The following is a 25,316-nucleotide window of genomic DNA, read 5'->3' as shown; positions in this document are numbered from 1 at the left end:
ACTAACCTGTTTGTGTGATGCGAAAGCAGTCAACATACCCTTTAACTGGCAGGCAAGAGTAGGCGTAATCTACTGAGTAATTAATAGGAGAGGCTCAACACTTTACAGTACCATACAGTAGTATGCAGATGTTGTATCAGACATTAACATGACGTTTCTGTCCCCCATATACTTCCACATATTGTTAACGGGTAGTGGAGGCAGTGTGGAATTTACAGGGCTGAGCTATAGACCCAAAGAAGAAACATGGGAATAGAAACTAAGTCATATGTGTTGTCTTGACAGTTAAGTCTTTGTTCTAGATGTAAGGAAAGTTTTAATGTTGCTCCAATGCTAGCCTTTTCGGGGACATGCAAGGTAAAACAGTTTCAGGTGTGAGGACAAAGTGTCTTTCATAATGAACCCAATGACTTACAGCAGGATCCGGAAGGAACTACGTCCGGAACAGGGACAACAAAGCCCACTCCTGCAACTAGGCACATTTAGAGAGTCCCAGTGGATGAGAGGGTCACCTCAATGTGACTGCATGTTGTAAAAAGGGAGAACGCTAACTGCTGTTTTTATGTGAGCATCTGATAGCAGGTTGAAGTAATTTGCCAGTAAGTCACCAGACAAGGATTCCTCTTCTAAATGTATAGTGGTACTAGAAAACATAAATGGCTACATTAGTGACCGGGACGCCTGGAGGAGTATTACCGGGAGGAATATCCTCTCTGTTGGTGCGTTGTTATCAAACATATGTGCTAATTGTGGATTGTCTATAATGAACACTGTGTGAGGAGGTCAGAGCAGTGGCAACGGCAGCAATGACAGAAAAAAAACCTAGTCTAAAACATGGACCAGAACATTGAGAGCATTGGAGCTATATTCAGTATATATTACAGACTAACAGCAAAGGCAGTCAACATCTAAATCGATCATCTCTAGAAAGTCTCCTATCCTATCTCCAATGGATGGTTGGGATGATGCAATACATTATTTATGCTCCAATATAGAATGCATGCAGTAAAGGGTTTAGGCTTATATGGCACACATTTGCTAGCTCAGGTTCCAGGGAAAATTTGTTTGTAGTACAAAAAAAAGAAGAAAAATAATCGTCAATTCTTGTAGAACCCTTTGAGGTTGTCTTTTCCTTCTGTCAGTTGCAGCAGATACAGTTCTTGTGGAATGAGTTCACATACAGTAGGTTGACTTTCAGAAGACCTCAATTGTCAGAAAGGGTATGGAGAACACTGGGGAACACCCTAAAAACTAATAAATGAGCCCTCTGGACAGAAGGCAAGAGATTAATCAGTAGGGAGCTCCCCTTGGCAGCATTCACTGGGGGAGTAGCAGAGCTTGAGGGGAAAGCTGAAGGCGCTGGATACTGTTTGGTTGTTGCAGATTAACAGCCTCTTCAATGCAGTGTGAACTTGAGAACAGTGCTGTGCATTTTCTCTTGGCAGGCTGCAACTGCAAAATATCCAAAGACAGAAAACATGTCTTCAAGGCCATGATGAAATGTTGGTTGAATGCACGACACTTTAAACCAATACATTATTTGCAAGTCTTTCACTGACTGGGCAGAGTAAGACTTTGGCATTGTCTGAGGTGAAGGCTGAGGCACAATGCCACAGTGCTTTATGGCTAGCTAAGTAAAGAGAAGTGTGTTATTCCACTGTTGGCAGCAGTGGAGGACTTGACTGTCTCTCAGTTCCTGTTCAAGGAAAAAAAGTCCCTTATGTTCATGAAAGCTGAAACTGACATTGTAAGACACAAAGTCTGAGAGACACCGCTGTCGAACGAGATATGTGGAAACAGATGGCCAAATTATTGTTTTACTGATGGCGATACATGCACCAGGGTCTGAAACAGACTGCTATTCTTCTTTTTTTTATGTGACACATCAAATGAGAAGTGTCATATGACAGGCTGCTGCGATGCTGTGGCAATGTGTTTTAGACTTGAGGCATATCATCACTTTCAGTCTGGGTCAGTTGGTAAACCACAGTTTTCTTGCACCAGGAAGATTCACTTCAGCACTGAAATGACCTTAGAGACACCACAAGTAATACAAATTTAAAAACCATTACTCAAATAATCAGCATGGGCAAGAAAATAGTGGCGCCAGGATTGAAGATTGCTAATTTTCTTCTAATCACTTCTTACAGTGTACTTCCAACATTAAAAGCCGTATAAAAAAAAGGATTTATCAATATAGTTGTATTTGAATTTGTTCGTACTCTGTGTTCAAATTCTGAACTGCCACAATAATTTCACAAAGGAACTATTTTTTTTCAACCACAATTTGTACACACAACTGCTCAAAACGAGGTCTGTGGATTATCTTGGGTAACCAGGTCAGGATTTCTGGAAAGAGACATTGCATCTTTTGAAGCTTTGAGCATTACAAGCCAAGTTCAAATTAGTCCCATTATACTGGAGAGAAGGCAGCCATCTGCATGGCTGATACCTCCAATCTAGACTGATAAATAAAATGGAAGGCTACATAAAGAAAGAGGAGAAATATGTATTTATGTTAAGCCAGAGACACAATATACCACTTAAGCCTTTTATGTAATGTGCAGGTAGAATTTAAGGGATATATATTGATCTGGGAAATGTAAAGAAGCTTTATTAATTGAGCAGATGAACATCAGCTCCTTAAGCCAATATCTTTTTTTTTCAAAATGATTATATATTGAAATGGTATAAATAATATATTATATAAATTATTCTTAACTCTGGAAATTGTATGTCAATCTTTTAAGCTGCCAGCTACCAGACATTTTAATTGGCACTGATCTTGTATTCATGGTACAATAACAGACAGGTGCAAAATCATAGAAAAACCAAAAGGTGACCGAAACAATTAAAGCTGGGAGGAATTGAAATGTAACTGGCTTGGACTTTAATGTAATCATTTCAAATGTCCTCACCCGCAGAAGCATTATGGGTGACTGTACAGGTGCATGGTGAAAATGAATTCATTTATGTAGCCTCTGATTTCACAGGAGCCACGGTTGACTCAAATGCTCCATGACCCAGCACACTGATGGTCATATATCACCAGTGACTGCTTAATTATGAGGAAGACATTTCAACCGTGTAGGGTGCACCGTGATCTTCATGCATATCTGTCAGGACAGAGATAAGAAAAGTAGAGCTCCCTTCACATTGTGAGAGTGCAAAAATATTAAATGACCACAGTTATATGCTCAATTTTAAGAAATGCTTGTAAAAAAATATTGTTTTTTTTATTTTTATTAATGTATTTAGTGTATGGCTTACTGGCATATTTAACATAGTGTCCTGATAGTCAATAAAAAATGCCTCATTTCCACTTTGTGTTGTCCTATGGACACCCAGATCTCAGGGAATAGATGATTATGCTCCGTAACGTGGCATATGAAAGGATCTGAACTGCCGGCCTTTATTGCATCTCATTTTGGTAAAATACTACCTGTCCTCCCAGTGAACTCAAACATGTCCACTACTTTGATAAATCCTCCCCTGTGCTACACACAGTATGACTGACTGCATTTTTCTCTGAACTCCATATTCAAATTCCCACTGCATTATATCATTTCCAGTACTGATGAGAGAGAAATGCAATTAAATCTACAATAGAAACCTATAATTCTTTCTTTTTTTTTTTTTCACTAAAAAACTTCTTATTTATTGCATCATGCATTGTGCACCATGGATTGTTTCTGGTGCAGAGGTTGAATTGAGTGGGGGGAAATTGCTTTTTCTCTGTGATCTGTCATAGCTGTGGTGTGCAGGCTTTGTTTAAGAGCTGCTTCAGCACCTCTCAGGGGTCTGATCAAACCACTGGTGTGACTCTTTTCTAGAGGCAAACTGTCTGGTGTTAGATGTTAATAATTCCATGAATCACATTATTTATTTTTCTCATTTTATGTCTACAGGGCTGTGGAAGTTCTTTCTGAAATGGTTTAAAATATATCAATCATCTTTTCCCTGATAGTGTGAACAGATTTATTACTCTACTTGTTTGGGTGTGTGTGTGTGTGTGTGTGTGTGTGTGTGTGTGTGTGTGTGTGTGTGTGTGTGTGTGTGTGTGTGTGTGTGTGTGTGTGTGTGTGTGCATGCATGTGCCATGTGTGCAGGATGTTCTAATGTTCCCATTTTTGCAAATGCAGGATGACGAATAAGAAGCACAACTCCAGCTTCGACTCATCAACAAGTCTGTGGCTGCAGTAAGACAGTGACAGTGTTCAGGGATCTCTACTGAAGTATATCACTTATATTGATATGTATAATTCTACCCCTCCAATTATCTTCAATCACAGTCCAGCTAGAAAATCCCTCAAAAAGATACAAATCAAAAAGAGCCAAGCAAAGACAAAAGTGCAGTTTGACAAAAAGACAGCTGCACAAATAAAAGACTTGCTACAGTTGCTCAAGTGTGTTTTGTTAATTTTGATGACAAAATGCAAATCAAATTATGTCAGATAAAGACCACAAAGCATGGCAGGGGAGCAGAACATGTTGTAATGCCAAAATGCATAAAAAAAGATTAATTCTACTGCAAAGAGTGTCATTTTTCTATTAACCTCACAATCAAACAATTAAACTGTGTAATGTGAACTAAAACAACCCACTCTTATATGATACTCTTATTTTTTCTTTTGAATGCGTTATATGAAGGAGGTGTAAACGTGTCAGGCAAGACAAAAAAGAACATCAAAGTGTACAATCATTTCTAGTTGAATCAGCAGGGTTGTGGAAGAGTTTCAAAATGTCAAGTATCACTGTGATGTTGCAGTCATGAATACATGTGACGGCTGTATATTTAAAACATATATTTACTGCAAAGTTACGTGATAAATAATAAAACCAATGACCAATGTTTGACTAAGAGTTTGAAGAGAGAAAACGGACAAAAAACAAACAAGCATTTATTTAGAAGGCTTTCCTTTACGCTTATGAAAAGTACAAGGTCAATGAAGGGCCACAATGTGTTTCAGTGAAAGAAATGCCTCCCTTTAGGTAGTAAACATGCCGTTGTAAGCGTAAGTCTACAAGCATTGTCAAGGCCAATATGTTCTTTACAAATGTCACATAAGCATTCTATGAATTACCGGTGTTGAAGCTTTAACAGGAACCCTTTCAATAAAAACACGGAAAACATTTAGCAGTAAGGAACTTTACTAAGGCTCCTAAGAATTAGCCTTAACATGCTGTAGAGAATTACAAAAAAATGCAAAATTGCTTCCAAGAATAAAACATTCTTACAATGAAAAAGACAATACTCTAACAAAATTGGTTATGAGTGTTAGTCCCTCATTGTAAAACAAATGTATCTGATGGCCTGTGTTAAAACTGATACCCGTCTCTGTCTGCTGCTGTCACACGGTGGCGAGACAGAGGAGGGGAAGGACAGCGGAAAGCAGGCAGAGTTGGGAAAACGATTGCTTGATTGAGTGAGAAACTGACAGCTCAATGCCAGAAGAATAGAGTGCTCACACTCCAGTCTGGCCCAGAACTGACAGCATCAGACATTGTGATGTTCACTCAAATAGCCAGGAGACGCATTGGGTCCATGAGGCCAAACCACCAGACCTGCTGTCCTGTTCTGACTGCCTCGATGCGTTTCCCTTTTTCTTTAAATTTTATACAAAAATGTCAATGCCAACCCACAAGACAAGATAAAGACAATCCCTGAAAAACCTTTGCGTAAATACAGTGAAATCGCCTTTTTCTTTGGTATAAAATCATGTTTAAGCATCTATATGCAATATTGTTATATTTAGAATAGATCACATATCTACTTGTATGTTGGTTACATGGTCGCCTGTGGCAACAGACTCACAGACGATTATCATCAAACTCTGCAGTTCCCTTCAGCACTATGAAGCGCAACAAATGACTAAAAAGCTCGCCATATGAGTGAAAAAGTTGATAATATGTCAATATTGTTTGTAAAGGTTCTTGCGCTGCCTTCTTACAACCAGAAGCGCCAGCCAGTGCAGTTTCAAATACATTTTTATCTGCTTAACAAATATGATACAACAGCACGGGAAATTCTTGTCTGGTGCAAAACCCTTGTTCAAGATACGATAAAGTTTAGAGTTTCATGAAAACAAAGCTTCAAATGTGATACAGAGATGGGCACATATTGATGCTAACAAAAGAAAATAAGTGGTTTGTTATGTGTTGCGCTTTTACAAGTTTCTTGTGGAATTTTTTACCAGTGGCAGTGCTATGGAGCAAAGTTGTGCTGAGCAAGTCCCTGTGTTGTTACTTGTATGGACACAAAGAAGCTTGGCTGTTCTTTAATCACGGATATGGGCTGAGGATAAGAGGAGCATAAAGGAAACAAGTTCAGCTGTTTCTAATTATAAAGATGTATGAGAGAAGGTTGAGTAGAGGACAGTGGGATGCAACCAAGACAGGGAGAAAGAGGGGAGTTATGAAAATTCTCTAACAAAATACTGGTAATAATATCAGAATTAAAGAATCCCACAGCAAAAACAAGAGATATTCTATAACAGCTTGTTCTGCTCTGGGTCTCAGGAGGTCTGAGCCAATCCCAGCATCCGCTGGGCATTGGGTGAGAAGCAGGCTACACCCTGAACTGGTGCCCATTTGTCAGGGGCTTGCACACATAGACAGATGACCACATTCACACTCGCATATGGTCAATTTAGAGATGCCAGTCCATGTGAACAACAAAAGAAGCAGTTCCTGGAAATATATACATATGGAACCAAATGGGTAAACCAAAGCAACAATTCAAATATGTTTTAGCATACATGAAAATATATTAAAACAAATAAAATATAATGCATACTACCAAACATAAAATCAGTCTACAGCACTAAGGTGAAAATATGATAAAAAGATAAAGATGGAAAACTGATTTCTTCTGCAAGGGAGTTTTTTACAGAATGGTCCGGACACAATGTTCAGATTTGCATTTGGTGTAATCTCATGAGCAGGATAATATAAAAAAGAGGTTAGGGTTTAGGGTTAATAAAGGACGTGTTAAAGGTCTTATAATTTAAGTGCTCAAGCAGTTATTAAAATATCTGAGATAATTCTAGTTTTATTTAATTCTACTTAGTACACTTGGTGCTGTATTTTGGACCAGTTGTAGCTTAAATGGCCTTTATACTGAAGGGCCAGTGCAGAGAACAGTTTGGAGGAGCAGACAATGGTGTAAGCAACTGTTTCAAAGTTGAGCCTATTTTAAATGCAAACAGAAATATGCAAAAGCTATTTCGAAATGGTGTTCTTACTGTTAGTAAGAACACCACACTTACTGTTAGTAAGAACACCACAGCGTTTTATAATAAGCATTTCACATAGAGGACATTTTGACATTTTACAAAAAGAAAAAAAAGAAAAACAGGTACAAATAATACAATTAATGAGGGCTACATTACAATTAGCTTCAGTTTCAGAACCTTGGTATTGTGCATTGTGGCGCACACTGTGTCACACTGTCATGACTCACTGTGACACTTCAATAGAATAGAGCCATTATTAATGTTATAAATAACACCTGTGCGTTTCTTACTCTAACAATCATATGTGTGCTTTGAGTAAGGCCCATTAAAAAAATATTATCACCATCGAAAATAATTTGAAGACGCTATAAATGCTATTATGATAGTGTCTAGAATAAGGTACGTCTGATTTTTAATAGTTGAATTTAAGCCATTAAAGTAATTCTAATTGTAATAGTTAGTAACAGTTCATGTTAAGCTGTCCAGACAGAGTTCTCTGGTTGCTGTGTCAATTGTTTTGTCCTAAAATTGAATATAATTCTATATATATATAATAATAATAATAATAATAATAATAATAATAATAATAATAATAATAATAATAATAATAATAATAATAATAATAATTATATTTTAAAAAGTATTAGGAAAAAAAGAAAAAGTTATTAATTCAGACATTTTCTTTTTCTTCCCTCATAAGGGACGCGAACCATGATGCATGTCAACCTTCTCCCACACCGCTCATTCCTAGGGTCAGCTCTCGGTGGGGCCGTGAGGGTAAAGGGTAGAGAATGAAATACAGAAGGTAATTGGATGTGCAATGAGAGCTGAGGCAAAAAAATAAAGTCTACAACAGAATAGGTTCAAAAAACAGACTTGAAGTTGGAGTTATATCTTTAGAATGCAAACAGAGAGAGAGGATGGTCAAGTAAAATGCACAAGGTGGTGGAAGTGCATACGCGGGTCTTATCAATAAAGTCCAGAGGGGAGAGACTATTTCGGTGAGAGAGTGCTGCAGAACAAAGCTGAGCTGGGTTATCAGCTGCATTGTCGTGTGTGTGCATGTGTATGTTGGTATGGAACTTCAGCCCCAGTGGATTTATAGCAATAGTAAATCCCTATATGCCACAACCATAAAGCTGCAGTATGGAGATGGAATATCTACTGTTACACATAAAATAGTACAGCAATGCATATTATGACAACACTTCTGACATGTTCTACTCCACCTGCTAACAGTTGGTGAGGATATATTTAAACACGCTGATGCTCCCCCATACTGTTACAGCATCCCACCAGTAAGAACTAATAAACCAAGAGGAGCAACACTGCTTATGATGTAGCTCTATTTTTACCAGACTGGTTTGACATTTGAAGATATTCACCTATACACCAAACTGCTTGTAGACGAGACAGCGCTTATCTTAAATGCATTATCACCTCCAGGTATGTCGACACACTTGACTATAACACAACATTAAAAGGAGCATCAACATAGGTCATCAGCTTGCAAAAGTTAACCTCTTTGAAAATGTCGTTTATACGCATCTCGAGGCGGAATACCACTTCAAACGTCAGAGTAAAAGCCTGGTCACACCAACATTTGAAAATAATGATTTTTTTTATTTTTTTTTGCCTCTTAAATTACTCTTTATTAAATTGAATAATGTATAATCCTCAAAATAAAATGCCATGGGGCAGCAAATGGCACTTTAAAACTAAAATAAAGAACAGCTCAAGAGGCTAGTGTGGAGAGGGCTAGCAATGTTTTTGGTTGGCTGCCGTGTTGGTTGTTAACTGGCCAACTACAGTTGTACCCTGTGCATATTCCCTGTGTAACCAAAATTCATCGACATTTGCTGTGCTACTTTTTCGTCTGACCTTTAAAAAAACAACCAAATAAAAAGATCTTTCATTATACTGATAATGTCTAAACTATAAAGATGCAACCAAACATGACACTCCTTTCTTAGGGTCAAACTGTAAGTTATGCCACACCTAAAAGGTTCTTGAGAAAGAACAAGGTCCAACATGACACTATGGATGAACAAATAGAGGACTGTCACACTAACCCGTAAAAGATTGTCAACAATGGTGTGTTTTGAAATGTATTTTCCATGCAATATGATTCTGTGTATATCTACAAGAACATTTCACATTATGCTTAGTTGTTTGTCACTTACCATAACTGAGATGTGCAGCAGATGCATGTGTTCATGCAGGCTGTGAGCAGGCTCCCGGGCTGAGGGTTGTGTCGTCTGGGGTGGAATCTCAGACTCGGTCATGGATACATGGAAATACAGTGTCCCATTTTCCAACCACTGCTGCTTCCAGTGTACCTTGGAAATATCTTCTCCTGTACCCGACATCTCTGCAGAGAACAAAGAGAGAGAACAAGGGACAACATATAATTCATGACACATTTCACAACCTTATTTGTTAAGAAAACTCGAAAAAATAAATAAACAAACTTCCGAAATAGCCTTTGAGGCATAAACCAAAGTTAAAATGTTACCGTTTGGCTTTGCATTAGTATTCCAGTGCAGTGCTCTGTCTGCAACAAGAAACCTTGAACTCTTAAAATGCTGGACAGAGTTCTTAAGCTGTCATAATTTTGTGCGTTTGTGCAGCTGGCTTGGGAAGAATTACTGTCAAGCCATTGCATTGCTTAGCAGCTTTGATGAAATCTTTATGATGGTACCTTTTTCACCAACGGTATTAGACAGAAAGGTCTCTAAATTTGAATTGCATAAGTGACAAGAATCACATTTTTTAGCCATCACAATCAATACAGCACTATTATAGACACAATTAGATAAGGAAGGCTTATCCCTGCATATTTGTTTACACTTGTCTTTGTCAGGGAAGAAATAAAGACATAAAAACTCCATAAATAGGAAGACAATTGATTTATCAAGCTTGATTAAATTCATGTCCAAAGCAGTTGTAGAATTGCTGTCTCATCTTGCAATGTACTCTGCTTATCTGTATAAATCATTCTACATTTTGTACCAACATAAAACCATTAGTTTCAGGCCAGTGCTGGCATTAAGCATCAAACATCAAAGGGAAACTGGAAACGTTTAAAAGCAAAGGGAAGAACATTTTTATTTTTTATTAAAAAAACAGGCCCAATTGCAATTCATGGAGAAATGAAAAAAAGGAGATGAAAAAGAGAGGGGGATAGCCAGTTTATCACTACAGGGCTCATGGCACAAGTATCTAATGTTATCAAGTGGGAGTGGTTGTTCAGTAGAGGAGTACTGAGAGGCCTTAGGAAGCCTCAGATTGTGAGGCTTGATACAGTATTTGTCATGCGGCTGGGTGACAAGGGCAAAGACATCTGCTGACATCTCCTATCAGTGGCAGGTAGCAAATGACAAATGGCTTTCGGTGCAGCTGGTTATTAACCCGCTGACTCTGGGTCAGAGGACATGGATGGCAGGGGAGGGTTATGTGCGCTATGCTCAGTAGTGCAATGGGCCCTAAGGTGCAGAGAGGGAGCATGCAGAAGAGACATGACAGAAAATGACAGCTCTCCTGGCGTATATAGACATCATATTATAATGCTTAATGAACTATTCTGCAACATAATTAAAGGGGACATATACCCATTTTCAACATCCATACATGTTATTTCTATAGTCTAAAAATATGAGGAAAAATGAACAGCTCCCTCGCTTATCTGACAACTAGACAGCTAAAACTCAAATGTGTTTTATAAAATCTGGAACTGCATAGACAATGAATTGGGACAGATGTTATACATGACAGAGAACCCAGGGGAACTTTCTCAGTATGTGGGTATATTTTTTTTTTGTATCAGATCTGATGACACTGCAATGGAAAAAAAGCTGATTTGATTAATCATTCTGCCTTTAATGGTCTATGGAGCTTTTACAAGATGACATCAAGTTTAAAACGGACTTCTCTTGTGTCTGGCTTTGAGAGAGAGTAGCTTCAATGTCAAATATTGATTGAAATGTCCTCGGCCATATTGGAATTCTAAATCTAGGTGGTCTTCCCCTTTAAATATAGTCACCGCAAGGCTGAAACCAACAATATTTTCCCTCATGTTTCCCTTTATCTCTTTCCTTAATTTATCGCATTATTACTTTTTCAATAAATCATAACAAATATTTAGCCTATAAAAGTAAAACAAATATTTGGTTGGTTTGACGGAGGCAATACATCGTCACGTGAGATGCAGGAACCAGTATTATTATTTCCTTATCTTTCTTTTGATTTGCATATAGTTTATTGTATGATTAATCAATACTCAAAATTGTTGTCAAATAATTTTCTGACGACAGACAATTTGATTACTCAGCGTTAGGACAATGTACACATTATCTTATCTTATATTCTAATATACTCTTTTGAAAGTACACTTTCAACGCCCTCTCTGTAAGAGGCGTTCTATGATTTCGCTGACGACTGCTTATGGTAAAATTTTGTAGGGTGTGAAATTCTTAAATACCATAACGGCTGGCTATTCAACTCTTTACGTTTAATCCGTGGGCTGAAGACACACTCCTTGACCTTTAACCTTGACAGGAGATGAAGCTTTGTCTGCTGGGCCGACAGTGAGGTGCCTCCCGCCATCTGTTACTGTTTTAAACAGAGCTTATCAAGCTTCCGTCAAATTTACCTTGGAACTTCGCTTACCAACCCTACGTGCATTCCATATCGCTATAAATAAATTTGATTCTGCACACTGTTGACACTTAGTTTGATCCAAATGAAAAGTGATTTTCATAAGAACAACTGAAAAGCGAGTCTTGCAGTAAAGCAGGATGGATGGACAGTAATAGAGTTTCTAGGGCTGTTACCTACCCTGGTATGATTGTTATGTAGATGAGGAAGCTCAGTAAGCATGCTATTTAAAGACAAAAGGATTTTGTGTGCGTGTGTAGGTGTATATATGTGTGTGTGTGTGTGTGTGTGTGTGTGATCTTGTCTTTTGTTCTATGGGGCTTGTCATTGGGCATCTGGCCAGACGTTACTGGGGTATAGGTGTACCGCCTCAAGGTCCGCTAGTAATTCATTAAGAGGAACATTATTGATGTGTATGTGCACAACTGTGTGTGTGTGACTGACTCCAGTATGCTCCCAGCAAGGGTGTTAGAAATACAGTGCATCCGAAGGACAACCTAAAGGAATGGCGTAGTGATAGCTAAAATTTCATAGATTCAGGAAAAACAATGTGTCCATTATGGATCACAGAGAAATGGTGAAAAAGGGACATTATTGCAGTCACAATATTATCAAATAACAAAGAAGCGGGAGACTGGCTTTGCGTTATAATCTATTTATCTGAATCTATAAGGGACCATACTGGCAGGTTCGCATTGTTTAGGCCATAACTACAAATAATGTATCCTTTACAATGCTGATGTTTATTTTTCAAAGCAAAGACTACATGCAGTGTACCAGTATGGAGGGTCTAAATGTATTTCAGTCAGTGAACCTACTTTATGCTCACCTTGGAGTAATGGCTATTGGCTACTGCTAAGAGCTAAACTTATGAATTAAAATAAAGGAAAACTTCTAACTCACACATTTCAAGCAATAGACAAGCAGTAATATAAAGTATACATGATGTAATCCATCGTCATGGCCCTTAAAGGCCAAGCTGTAATTGCATCATTTCAAAACTGGATAATATAGTGTACTCTCATCCTTACAAATTCATGCTGAAAACTGTGCACACTTTAAATATTTCTCCTAATTGGTAATCTTTGGCTGATTTTAAAAGATTTTGAGTCAGTGAATTGATGGCTCTTTAAAGTAGTTCAACAAGCAAAATCACGCTTTTGTATTTTCTTTGTAGTAAGGTCATTTCAAGACAAGACTCAGTTTGTCAAAGTTCATAGCTTGTCATGATATTATCCTGCGATGCTTTGTGAACAGTGACAGCTACAAAAAGGGAAGTGATTCAACTGGAAAAGAAAACAACTTAATTTTCCATTAGTTACTGGAAGAACTCGTGATAAAACTGAGGCGGAAAAGATGGAACAACAGATGTGAAAACCTTGGTTTTAGTCTCTTTCACTTGGCATAGAGTTTGCATAATTCTAGGCACAGAGATATTGAAATCTCGGCCCAAATCCTTGATAAAGCCCGCTTACTTTTTGCTAAGTCCTCTCAGCAGGTACTTACGATACAAGTGAAATCTATTGAAAACTCAATGTCAGCAGAACTCTTAATACAAAAGCCGGTGATCATATAAGTGCTCACATCTTACTGTGATTTTCTTTATCCCCTTTCTTTAAGCTGTCTCTCTTCTAAGATATTTCATCCTTTCTTCATCGGTTGCAAGGTTTGGTTTAAAGTGCTGAGTTCGATTCAGATTTTATACTGTAGTTTTCACATTCTTTAAATGGTGCCTTGGGAAAGAGTGATTTCCACTTAGCAGAGTCTCTCCGACTTGGATATTTGATGAGATGAGGTTGCCCACAACCGCAAAGTAAGAAACATAAAGGCCCGAGAGCCACCACACAGCAGAGACAACCCTTACCCTGATTACAGGCATCCTCAGTATATGCTGCTCACCATGAAAAAACGGTCTACTGCAAAAACACAAAAGAGACAGTTCCTCTTAAGCACCTTGTGTTCAGGACTTAATCCTACAATTGAAATAAATATAATTCACATTAAATTGTTAAATAATGAAATTGAACCAGCAGCAGGGAAACAACAGAGGAGTACAATACATCTGTTATTGACTTGCTGTATTTCCCAAATCCAGTCTGCCACCTCTATCAAAACTGAATTGAACTGGTAGCAGCTGCAAATTGCACACTGAAACTAAACACAGGACGCCCCAATTAGCAAAGCATTGATCATAGAGCCCAACAGACTGCTGCACTGTTAACTAAACCCACGATATAAATAAACATGTGTTAAGAAAAGGTGAGCTTTCCCACCTTAAACCGAGAAACCAGATAGAAATGGTAATTGTGCTTACAGTGAATATATCTTATGTCCAACCTAGGTGAAATCAATTTATTTTACCATATATTTTATTGATTATGCAAAGCTGATTTGCACTTTAAAAGTAAAAATACACCCTTAAAATCTGACATCCACCACCTCAGTGTTCATCACGCTGAACAACAGGGAAAAGACAAGTAATAATGTCATCCAGAGATACATTTTGTAGCTGCTTCACTGATCATGAACAATGGAAAAATTACCCATACTTAATTGTGATATGGGATATATTTTTCTGAATCACAACTGGAACACAAAAATTCCACCAGCCCACAGAGTCGAAATCTACTTCAGTGTCAATGGACCATCACAAAAACGAATTACCTGAATGCATCTGCAATTCAATCCTCACTGCTCTTATTTCTAGTGAGGGAGTTGGAAGCATGTGTTTGGGGATACTCACAATGCTGTCTGAAATGTATTGAAACAATGCATTCGACACCATCACTACCAATTATAGCACAATCAGCCTGTGTGTTGGTAGTGATAATCACTGTCAAAGTTGCACCGCCTCCAACAGTCTGACAGACAGCATACACGTTTAAAAACAGCACATATTCCTTTATTTGAATATATATTGTCTATGGAGGTGACAGACATATGTATGCATCGCATACGAATAAGCAGAGTCTTCTGCCCACCCACACATCAACTCGTGTTCCCCAAAGGTTGGCTCTCATCAGTTTAAAGGTGATCATAGCAGTGTGGAGTCAGTGATTGTGCGAGCCTGACAGCTCTGTGACAGTTTGTCAGCTCGGCAACAAACCCGTGTCATCAACATTTACTGTGATGAAAGCTGGCACCCTAAAGGAACTTTGCTGCCTGTCATTACAAACCGGGCACAACACGTCCGTCTTCCACTGAGCAGCCGGAAATCTGATTGCTCAGGCTGCCTATAGTATGGATGGCAGATGAATATTCAATAATTCATGAGGGAGTAAGAATGGATTCATGGGTTTCAAATGTCTCAGCCCAAAATTAAAGCAAGGCCAGAAAAAGGAGTGGTGAGAGCATGTGAAAGGGAGAGACCAGAGAACTGAGACGGAAAGGGGAAGGAGATTTATCAGTCATTATTCAACAAAGTGTTCAAGAAGATCAGCATACCTCCTCGACATTCAAATTCTGCCTCAGAGGATCTCCGTCACCTGTGACAATAGCAAATGCCATTCGTTTTCACTTTTTGACTTCACACTACCATCAGATGTCGACAGGAACTGTTCGTCAGCCGCAAAACAAACAGGTTGAAAAAATGCACCCTTTATTAGCTACTAAATGGTCTTGATGTCATATCCTTCCATTCCCAGAATGCTAATTGTGCTATTACCATTTTCAAAATGACCTGATGGCAGCTATGACATATTTAGGAAAATACAGGATGAGCTACAAAAGGCGTGCAGGGCTCCTCTTTCCAATTTAACACCCATGCAACTAAAGGCCACCCTGATGTCTCATTACAAACACTAATGAAATAGCTGGCATTCACATAAAGACCAATGAAAATGAACCCAATTAAAAATGAATCAAGACTATTTTTTCCATCTCCAGGAAATGCAAGAGTGTTATCTACACAGGCCTGACAGTGGGATACTGCATTTTGTTGTGTTTTTCTGCTGGAATGATCCATCTAGCTTCCGCATCACATAAATTGGTCCATGCTGTTTTCTAATAGGAAATACTGTGGATCATTTGGAAGAAGAGAAGAGCTCACATTTTAGGCAATTTCAGTGGTATTCTTAGATGTGCATTAAAAGTCAAATTGGATTGTTTTTACATGCACACATAAACTCTGAAAACCCATGTGCTACCATTTGATCCCCATGAAGCTTAAGAAAGCACGCCCAGGAAAAGGAAAGCAATAGAATCAATTACAAATCCCTGTCTTGCCTTATACAAGTCGAATGATAACAATTTAGCTTATATCAACATTTTGGTGCATTGTTTTCTTATGCAGCAGAATAAAGATTTTCAATTTCAATCTGGTATGGAATATATATATACCTAAACTTGTACCAGAAATGAAAAAGACTGATTTTGAGTTTTCTACGTAAAGCCTATGAAAAGGTTGTTCCATCGCATTGCCAACACACAATAACATCAGTGATTCCACTGTGTTATAAACCACCAATGTCAAGAAAGAAAATTCAGAATTTTTCAAAAGCAGAACATAATTTTAACCCAATTTAATTAATTTCTTCCATAACATTTACACAAGATAAGGGGAGTGGTAACATTATATATGATATTAAGATAGATTAGAGTTCTAATGATAATCTGAAAACTATAGTACTGGGAAACACTCATTTTGTGAATTAAATAAAAAACTAGCAAAGAAAAGAAAAAGCTGTCAGTAATTTTCTCCTCCATCCAGACATCTAAGTACTGTAGATTGCTGTCTCTATACTTCCTCACTCAATCAGCACTGTGGGATCCAATTCTGTTGACTCAACACCCGATTCTGTTGTTGACCTGTTTCTCACTTCCCCACTTTTCTCACTGCAGAGGCCACTTTATAGTAGCACTCATACCACCACTGATGATCTTCCTAGCACTTATTTACAGCAATATATGAATTAAACTGTTGTCTAGGTTTGTCAGACTGACAGACACTCCTATAAGCATTTACCATGGCTAATGTAATGCATTTTCCAAATATGTATGGTCCTTGCTTTGCATACAGTGCATGACAAAGAAAACAGACATTCTATGTAATATCAGTGGGGCAGGATAAATGTTACTGGATTTGAGAGGGTGACACCAATCTTTGTCCTTGGAGATGCATAGTGGGGTTCTCTGAAGGATCCCCTGTTAACGAGAGGCCCTGCCAGTGCCACTCAGGCTTTATCGATGATGTCCACACCCACGCTTACTCCTACAGTGCTCAATCACAGTGGCAGCTGTTTGGACTGCGAACTGACCACCTCCTACAGAAAACCAATCATATTTTCAGAGACACCGCCAGTGAGCCTCCCAGCAGGAAGGAGAAGGTGACTTATGACTTCAGAACACGCAACCAAATCGAGGCACTAACAGTATTATGCAGTCGCAGCGAGTGTCCTAAAGAAAGCAGATAGTTTCTCCTCTTTTCTTCAAATAAACAGTGGGTGTAACAGGAGTGTGAGAATTATTGATAAATATGAGCAAAAAAAAAAAAAAAAATCACAACTGATTTTTGATTAATGGTTTACAATCATTTGTGGCAGTAAGAGAATCAGGTTGCACAAAAAGCCAGTGCTGTGATGTTGGATGGTTCTGGGACTGTGTGAAATGCAAACGCAGATTAACTTTTAAAATTGCATAAAAACAAACAGGGGTGTGTTTTTTATACCAGATTTCCAAATATTAGATTAAAAGAAAGTATCCCAAAAAATCCCAATATAATGAATCGTTAACTCTGTTGCCGTAGTCTTGCCAATACACAGCTCTAATAAACATCCCAGGAGTAAAGTGAAAGTCACAGCTATGTATTGCATATTGCTTCTATGAGAGAAATAAATCATAACAGTTTGCTAACATAACCATCCAGTCATATTGCTTAATGTCGTCCTACATATTTTCCGATAACAAAGACAAGGGCATAGTAAGCAATGCATTACAGAACAGTCTTTGTTTTATAGTGGGACTAACAGACCTTTGGGAACCTGTTGTGAGAGTGTAAATAGAATAAACAAATATCTGCTTGCCACTGGCCCCATGATGCAGTGGGACCTGGATTATCTCTCATTAGCAGTGAATACATTCTCTTGTGTGTGTTATTGTGTGTACGTGTATTTACACGTGCACATGTGCATCTGTACTATATGTGCGTGTCTGTGTGTGCCTCCATGGTTGCTGAAGGTCATCTTCATTTTAAATGATTTAAAATCGGTATAAAAAGTGCCCCCCTTGCAGATTGTTTTGTGCAATTAAGTCAAAATATCATTTAGGTTTTCCCCAGTAAATAAGCATCATTAACTCACTAAAAAACAGTGTAATTTATGTGTGGATCTACAAATACTTTGTCCCTTGCGCTCTTTAGGATTAGTAAGGCAGAGTGCCAAAAGACAAAAAAAAAAAAAGCCCTCCTACTCCTAATGTATTTAAAGTGACACATTAACAGGATAAACAGTCCTCTTATCTGCTGAGTGCATAGGCTTCTTCTAAAACACTACAATCCCATTAACAAGACCTTTTCTGATTTTACTTGTCCACCGATGGGGGTTGTCTGCCGTGGCCAAAGTGGGAAGCTTGGGTGTAGTAGTAAACACATTAAGATTTACTAATCCTTTGTTTTGGCCTCTTCAATTGAGACCTCTGTCAAATAAGAAGAATAGAATGCATTGACACTGTAATTCTAAAGTGCATTACAGCATTTGTGTCAACCATGTGCCAAGGAAAGTAAATATAAAAAATGCAAACATGTAAATAGGGCTACAAACAAACAATACATGTAATGTGGAGGGGACTCACTGCTACTGAAGGAAATACCAACGTAGTTTTATTTCTGTAAAATAAAAATAAATAGCTGTACCTCCCTTGGTCACACTGATGTCAGTTGCTGGATGGTTTTTGTGATGGCCCTGCTTGGGTCATGGTTCCAATCCGTGGAAGTAATGGCCTCGCAACAGCAGACAATAACAGCCTTGTAACATCAGACTCTGATGTGTTAAGTGTACCCAACTGAAAACACACTGGTCAAGGATGAATTTATAGTGGGTATTCAGCTGGGACTCTTCCATATCCCAGCACGCGGTTGGGGTAAAAAAAAAAACATAAATAGCTTGGTCAAGGATTTGATGAATAATGGGTCATGCCCATCAGAAGATGCTTCCGTCCACAGCCAGCTACCACATGGTCCAGGCTCTTTTCTGTTGCATTACCATTCTTTTACTGTACTTAATCCTCTGCTCATTAACCTCACCTTGAAATAGCTTCAGGATTAGAAATCTAGTCTTGCTATTTTATTTGCGTACACCACCAAGGATTAAGTGGTAGTTTTAACTCATCTGGCTTTTCTTCTTTCTTGATTTCCGCCTTGTGGGCATCTCAATTACTTGCTTCTGCAGTATTCTCTCTCTCTGCTTTTAAATGTGCTCCTATATGGCAGCATCATCCTGATATGTGTAACCATAACCTCCTCCTGGCACCACATTATTTGTTCCTGTACTCATAGAGGGTCATAAGGTGATGCTTCACAGGTATGTTGGCAATCTCAGCCCCTTCCAGTGATACCAGTTTCCCACCACCAAAACGTAACCAAGTTCTCCCATTGCTAATACACATGCTTTAAGATCTCGGTGTTTCAATGCTGGCAGAGCCATACCTTTAGCTTTCAGCAAAGACTGCACATGTTTAAAGGTCTCAGCCAGCTATTCAGGCCTTGGCACAAGCCCAAAATTGCTACTGTGTCCCTCAGGCTGTTCTGTTGCCGCTTAATGGATTTTGTCATAGTTCTGGCACTGAAAACTTTACAAGTCAAATGGAAATCAGTCCGTGACTATTGATCTAGCTTGACATGATGAGGTTGACACCTCGCCAGCTGCTTACAGAATCCATCCTCTGCCTGGCACGGACTCAGTGGAGACATAGATGAAGGTCTCAACCAGGAAGTGGATCACGTCTCACTACTCTCTGCCTCTCTCTCTCATGGTCACTACTAATGGTGCAACCTTAAATGTCCAGCCAGGAGAAAAGCAATATTAGTGTGCTAGATCAGGAGGTATCATTACAGATCTATAGTAGCTTTGAAGGTCTGTTGGCAAATTTAATGATGTCATCACACTAAAAAAAATGGGGTGAAAACACTTAGTGTGTTGATATAAATGTAATGTATGGTGCTAGTAGATTGCTGCTAGACCGCCCCTGTGTGGCAATCTGAATCTGCAAAAAAAATGTTTACTGAACTTGAATATATTACCATTCTGCTCCACACAGCACAAACAACTAGATAATTATTTGCAGCTCTGCCATTATTGTGCCATATTTAATTTGGCATGTTTTATGATGGTCGTTCATGGCAGACCTAGTCTCCCCTGGCTGCTGATTCCAAGACACACTACCTGCTTGCATCAGTGATATTAACTCACTTGATTTATTTATTTTCAAATGCCCCTCCAATGAATCGCCACCTTATCGTGGTGGAGGGGTTTGTGTTTCCCAGTGATCCTGAGAGCTGTGTTGCCGGGGCCAATAGCTCCTGGTAGGGTCCATCCATCCATCCATCCATCCATCCATTTCCTTCCGCTTATCCGGGGCCGGGTCGCGGGGGCAGCAAGCTAAGGAGGGTCCTCCAGACGTCCTTCTCCCCAGCAACACTTTCCAGCTCCTCCTGGGGAACCCCGAGGCGTTCCCAGGCCAGACGAGATATATAATCTCTCCAGCGTGTTCTGGGTCTACCCCGGGGCCTCTTACCAGTTGGACGTGCCTGGAAAACCTCTAAAGGGAGGCGTCCAGGAGGCATCCTGATCAGATGCCCGAGCCACCTCAGCTGGCCCCTTTCGACGCGAAGGAGCAGCGGCTCTACTCCGAGCTCCTCCGGATGTCTGAGCTCCTCACCCTATCTCTAAGGCTGAGCCCAGCCACCCTACGAAGGAAGCTCATTTCGGCCGCTTGTATTCGCGATCTCATTCTTTCGGTCACTACCCAAAGCTCATGACCATAGGTGAGGGTTGGAACGTAGATGGACTGGTAAATCGAGAGCTTTGCCTTTCGGCTCAGCTCCTTCTTCACCAAAACGGTCCGGTACAACGCCCGCATCACTGCTGACGCTGCACCGAACCGCCTGTCCATCTCCCGCTCCATTTTACCCTCACTCGTGAATAAGATCCCGAGATACTTGAACTCCCTCGCTTGGGGCAGTGACTCACTCCCAACCCAGAGGGTGCAATCCACCGTCCTGGTAGGGTCTCCCAAGGCAAAGTGGTCTCGGGGGAGGGGTCAGACTAAGAACGATTCACAAAACCCCAATGAATCGGACGATGTGGCCCGGAATAGGGAAACCGGGGCACCCTCCTGGAGCCAGACCCGGGAGGGAGCTCGCCGGCGGCGTCTGGTGGCCGGGCCCTGGCACATGGGGCCCGGCCGGGCCCAGCCCGAAAAAGCTACATCGTGCCGCCACCCTGTGGGCCCACCACCCGCAAGATAGGGATTGGGGTCGGGTGCAATGTGAGCTGGGCGGCAGGCTGGGGCGGGAACCTGGGCGTGCTGACCCCCGGCATCACAGACTAGCTCTAGGGACGTGGAATGTCACCTCTCTGGCGGGGAAGGAACCGGAGCTGGTGCGGGAGGTGGAGCGGTACCAACTAGATATAGTTGGGCTCACCTCCACGCATAGCGCCGATTCTGGAACCAAACTCCTGGAGAGGGGCTGGACTTTTTCCTGTTCCGGAGTTGCCCAGGGTGAGAGGCGCCGGGCGAGTGTGGGGATACTCACAAGCCCCCGGCTGAGCGCCGCTGTTCTGGAGTTCTCCCCGGAGAACGAGAGGGTCGCCTCTCTGCGACTGGGAATCGCAGGGGGGAAGTCTCTGACTGTCATTTGTGCCTATGCACCAAATGGCAGTTCGGAGTACGCGGCCTTCTTGGAGTCCTTGGGTGGTGTTCTGGAAAGGGCGCCGACTGGGGACTCCATAGTCTGAGGCCATGGTTCTCTTCCGGAAAACGGTGGATTGCACCCTCTGGGTTGGGAGTGAGTTCAAGTATCTCGGGATCTTATTCACGAGTGAGGGTAAAATGGAGCGGGAGATGGACAGGCGGTTCGGTGCAGCGTCAGCAGTGATGCGGGCGTTGTACCGGACCGTTTTGGTGAAGAAGGAGCTGAGCCGTAAGGCAAAGCTCTCGATTTACCAGTCCATCTACGTTCCAACCCTCACCTATGGTCATGAGCTTTGGGTAGTGACCGAAAGAATGAGATCGCGAATATAAGCGGCCGAAATGAGCTTCCTTCGTAGGGTGGCTGGGCTCAGCCTTAGAGATAGGGTGAGGAGCTCAGACATCCGGAGGGAGCTCGGAGTAGAGCCGCTGCTCCTTCGCGTCGAAAGGGGCCAGCTGTGGTGGTTTGGGCATCTGATCAGGATGCCTCCTGGACGCCTCCCTTTAGAGGTTTTCCAGGCACGTCCAACTGGTAAGAGGCCCCGGGGTAGACCCAGAACACGCTGGAGAGATTATATATCTCGTCTGGCCTGGGAACGCCTCGGGGTTCCCCAGGAGGAGCTGGAAAGTGTTGCTGGGGAGAAGGACGTCTGGGGGACCCTCCTTAGCTTGCTGCCCCCGTGACCCGGCCCCGGATAAGCTGAAGGAAATGGATGGATGGATGGATGGATGTCTTCTTTAAATGTTTAAAGGTCCCAAGTCTGGCTACTTGTCCGTCTCTCTGGTTAAAAGAGACTGCTGAATTTTGAGGCATCTAACACTAACTTGTCCATTACCATGTTAACCTTGGATCTTTGTGACGTTGTGCCCATCCTTCTTGCAATTATGAATTTGCATATTCAGTAAATGTATTCAAACGTTCTGTTTTACAAACACACTAACATATATAGTTGATACTTGGTTCATATTTATCCTTATAAAGACGTACTTAACATAATGAAATACGTGTTTGGTCTTTTATAAGAAAGAATGTCCACTACTCTTAGGGGGGAAGTATTTATCCATCCTTTGCTGATTTGGAAAAACACATTCCTCTACAACAAAGAAAAGTGAAAAGCCCATTTTAATATTGTTTTTATAGAAAATTTGCTTCCTGTGTAGCAAATGAGCTACAACTTCAATCCGTTGCACAACTCTTTGTTACAAAATGATAATGAATAATCCTTGAAAATGAAATCTACAGCATTTAATTTGCTATAACAGGGTCGTGGCTAAGGGTCAGGAAGTAGTGCTGCCCCTTTCAATCTATGTCTAATCCTCATCCATGTCATGGACAGACAATTTAGAGTATGTTCTAAGCTGCTGAAACTGTTCACCTTGAGCCAAAAATAATTAATTAACTAATTAACATCAGCGCAAGACACGTTTGGCATTGGCTGTCTTAGAAAGCTCTGTCTTTAATATATCTGTTCCTCTGTCTCACCTGTCTTTCTCTTTCTTTCTCTCCTTACACATTATATTTCCCTCTACTTTTGTAAATGCATGTCTATATGGTATGGCAAGACATGTACAATCCTGCGATAATTTAGCTACTATAAATTTGAGCCTATGCTGGTTTGTAAGAGTTAATTAATTTCCTGTGGGCATGTCTGTGTCTCGTCTGATTAATGATGGCAATGCCATTGGCATGCTGAGTTGGGTCCCCTGTCACTGGAGATAAATCAGTGGAGCACTGTAAGGCGCCATGCCCCAGCTGTGTCAGACATGTTCCCTTTAACTGGCTTCTTGACCTACGACACAATAAGGGGCTGACTGTGGATGAACAAGACCATAATTCAAGCACTTTGTTACTCATGAGACAGTGACTGATAAATGTGCAAGGTGGATTCCTATAACTCAGATTGTTGGATATTTTATAGGACTCATTAGCCACAAAACATGGATCACTATGTGATCAGAAATAAGGACTGAGCCATATTAACAGTTTGCTAATGTTAGCCATATTAATTCCTTGAAGACGTGTAATTCAAGTATTCCACCTTCAGTTAGAAAGAAAAAATCAAGACCTAACAAGTATTAGTTCATGTCCTTTGGGTTTGTGTGGAGCCTGGAGGGAATAGGTCCTGCACTGTTTCACAAATGAATTCTGAGTCAGACATCACCAGCCAAATATCCCTAATAATAGTATCTATTTTGGGCAGCGGTACATTATTCATGTCAAAGGCCGATATTTAGTACCATTGTAGGAATTAGAACCACTTCTTTTAGGCGTTGTTGGGAAAATCAGATTTGTTTTCTCAAATTGAATTTTAAGGACAGACTGTCGGCACTATTATTTGCAAGTGTTGAGATCGCATTTTGTGTCCTTTCAGGACCAACCTCTTTGTATGCATTCAGGGCCATATACCGTTTTGTTTGGACCACCAAGGTCCACAAACAGAGCTTGCTGGGGCGGTCAGGGTCTTCTGCTTACAAGATAAAGAAGATCCTGCTATCCATAACACACACACACACACACACACACACACACACACACACACACACACACACACACACACACACACACACACACACACACACACACACACACACACACACACACACACACACAATGGCAGTGTTCAGATGAGCATGTCTGTAAACTTGCCATTGTACAATAGCTTTGCTTCACCAAAATAAATACATTTTCAGGCAATTATTTCACAACTTTTATGCCATACTCCTCGGAAAAAAGACCTCAACGGTGGGTACAGCCATGCATCTGTTGTTATGGTAACGATGATTGGAATGGAATTTTCAAACACTTCCAAATGTGGTTTGGAATTATTATTATTTATTTATTTTTTACGCTGTCCAGAATTTCTAAAATCATTCGAGATAAAATATGGCTATGCCAAAAAACATTTGGGCTGAAACGATTAATTTGCAATGAAACGAATCGAGTAGTTTTACTTGCCTATCCCTCAACCAGGATTACTGCACTGTAAAATGTATTTTTTTAAACCAAAAAAATTAAAATTAAAAATTAAAAAAATAAACATTTTGTCTGCCGACAGAATTGACAATAGATGTGGTTGAAGAAATCTTAAACCACTTGATAATTCAAAATAGATCACCATGTTCCAGCATGGTATCTAAGATAATTAGTGACATTTAACAGAACCTTTAAGACCAACTTACTTCAAGACCAAAAGCTGCATGTTACCCCCCAAAGTGCTAATAATTGCACAGTTTCAGACTAGGCAGCTTTATCATTCACAAAGGATGTGTTCAGAAAAATGATGTTCCCACAAGGGATAATTAGTTAAAAAGCATTGCGAGCATTGTAAATGGTGAACAGCATTTGTAAGTGCATTTAAAGGCAGTTCGCAAGAACATCATGTGGGATCGCAGCTTGATACACAGAGATACTGACAAAAGAAATCCCAGGAATTTATCAGGTTTATGAACCATTCAAAACAAAGTACTCTACAGCCACATTTTCAATGAACTATGCATGGCCATGGAGGCAAAGCACATGTA

The 25,316-nt window shown here is 40.2% G+C and overlaps 1 protein-coding gene across 1 annotated transcript in view; it reads right to left on the bottom strand.

Annotated features, from left to right (window-relative positions):
• LOC129102063 (astrotactin-2-like) overlaps positions 1–25,316 on the bottom strand; it is a 238,733-nt gene that overhangs the window by 185,496 nt on the left and 27,921 nt on the right. The window contains 1 exon segment of the mRNA XM_054612005.1: positions 9,419–9,606. Within this exon segment, the coding sequence (XP_054467980.1) occupies positions 9,419–9,606 (188 nt within the window).

Source organism: Anoplopoma fimbria, chromosome 14 (assembly GCF_027596085.1).
Source record: "Anoplopoma fimbria isolate UVic2021 breed Golden Eagle Sablefish chromosome 14, Afim_UVic_2022, whole genome shotgun sequence".
Classification (NCBI taxonomy): Eukaryota; Metazoa; Chordata; class Actinopteri; order Perciformes; family Anoplopomatidae; genus Anoplopoma; species Anoplopoma fimbria.
This window is presented reverse-complemented; position numbering and strand designations above follow the sequence as displayed.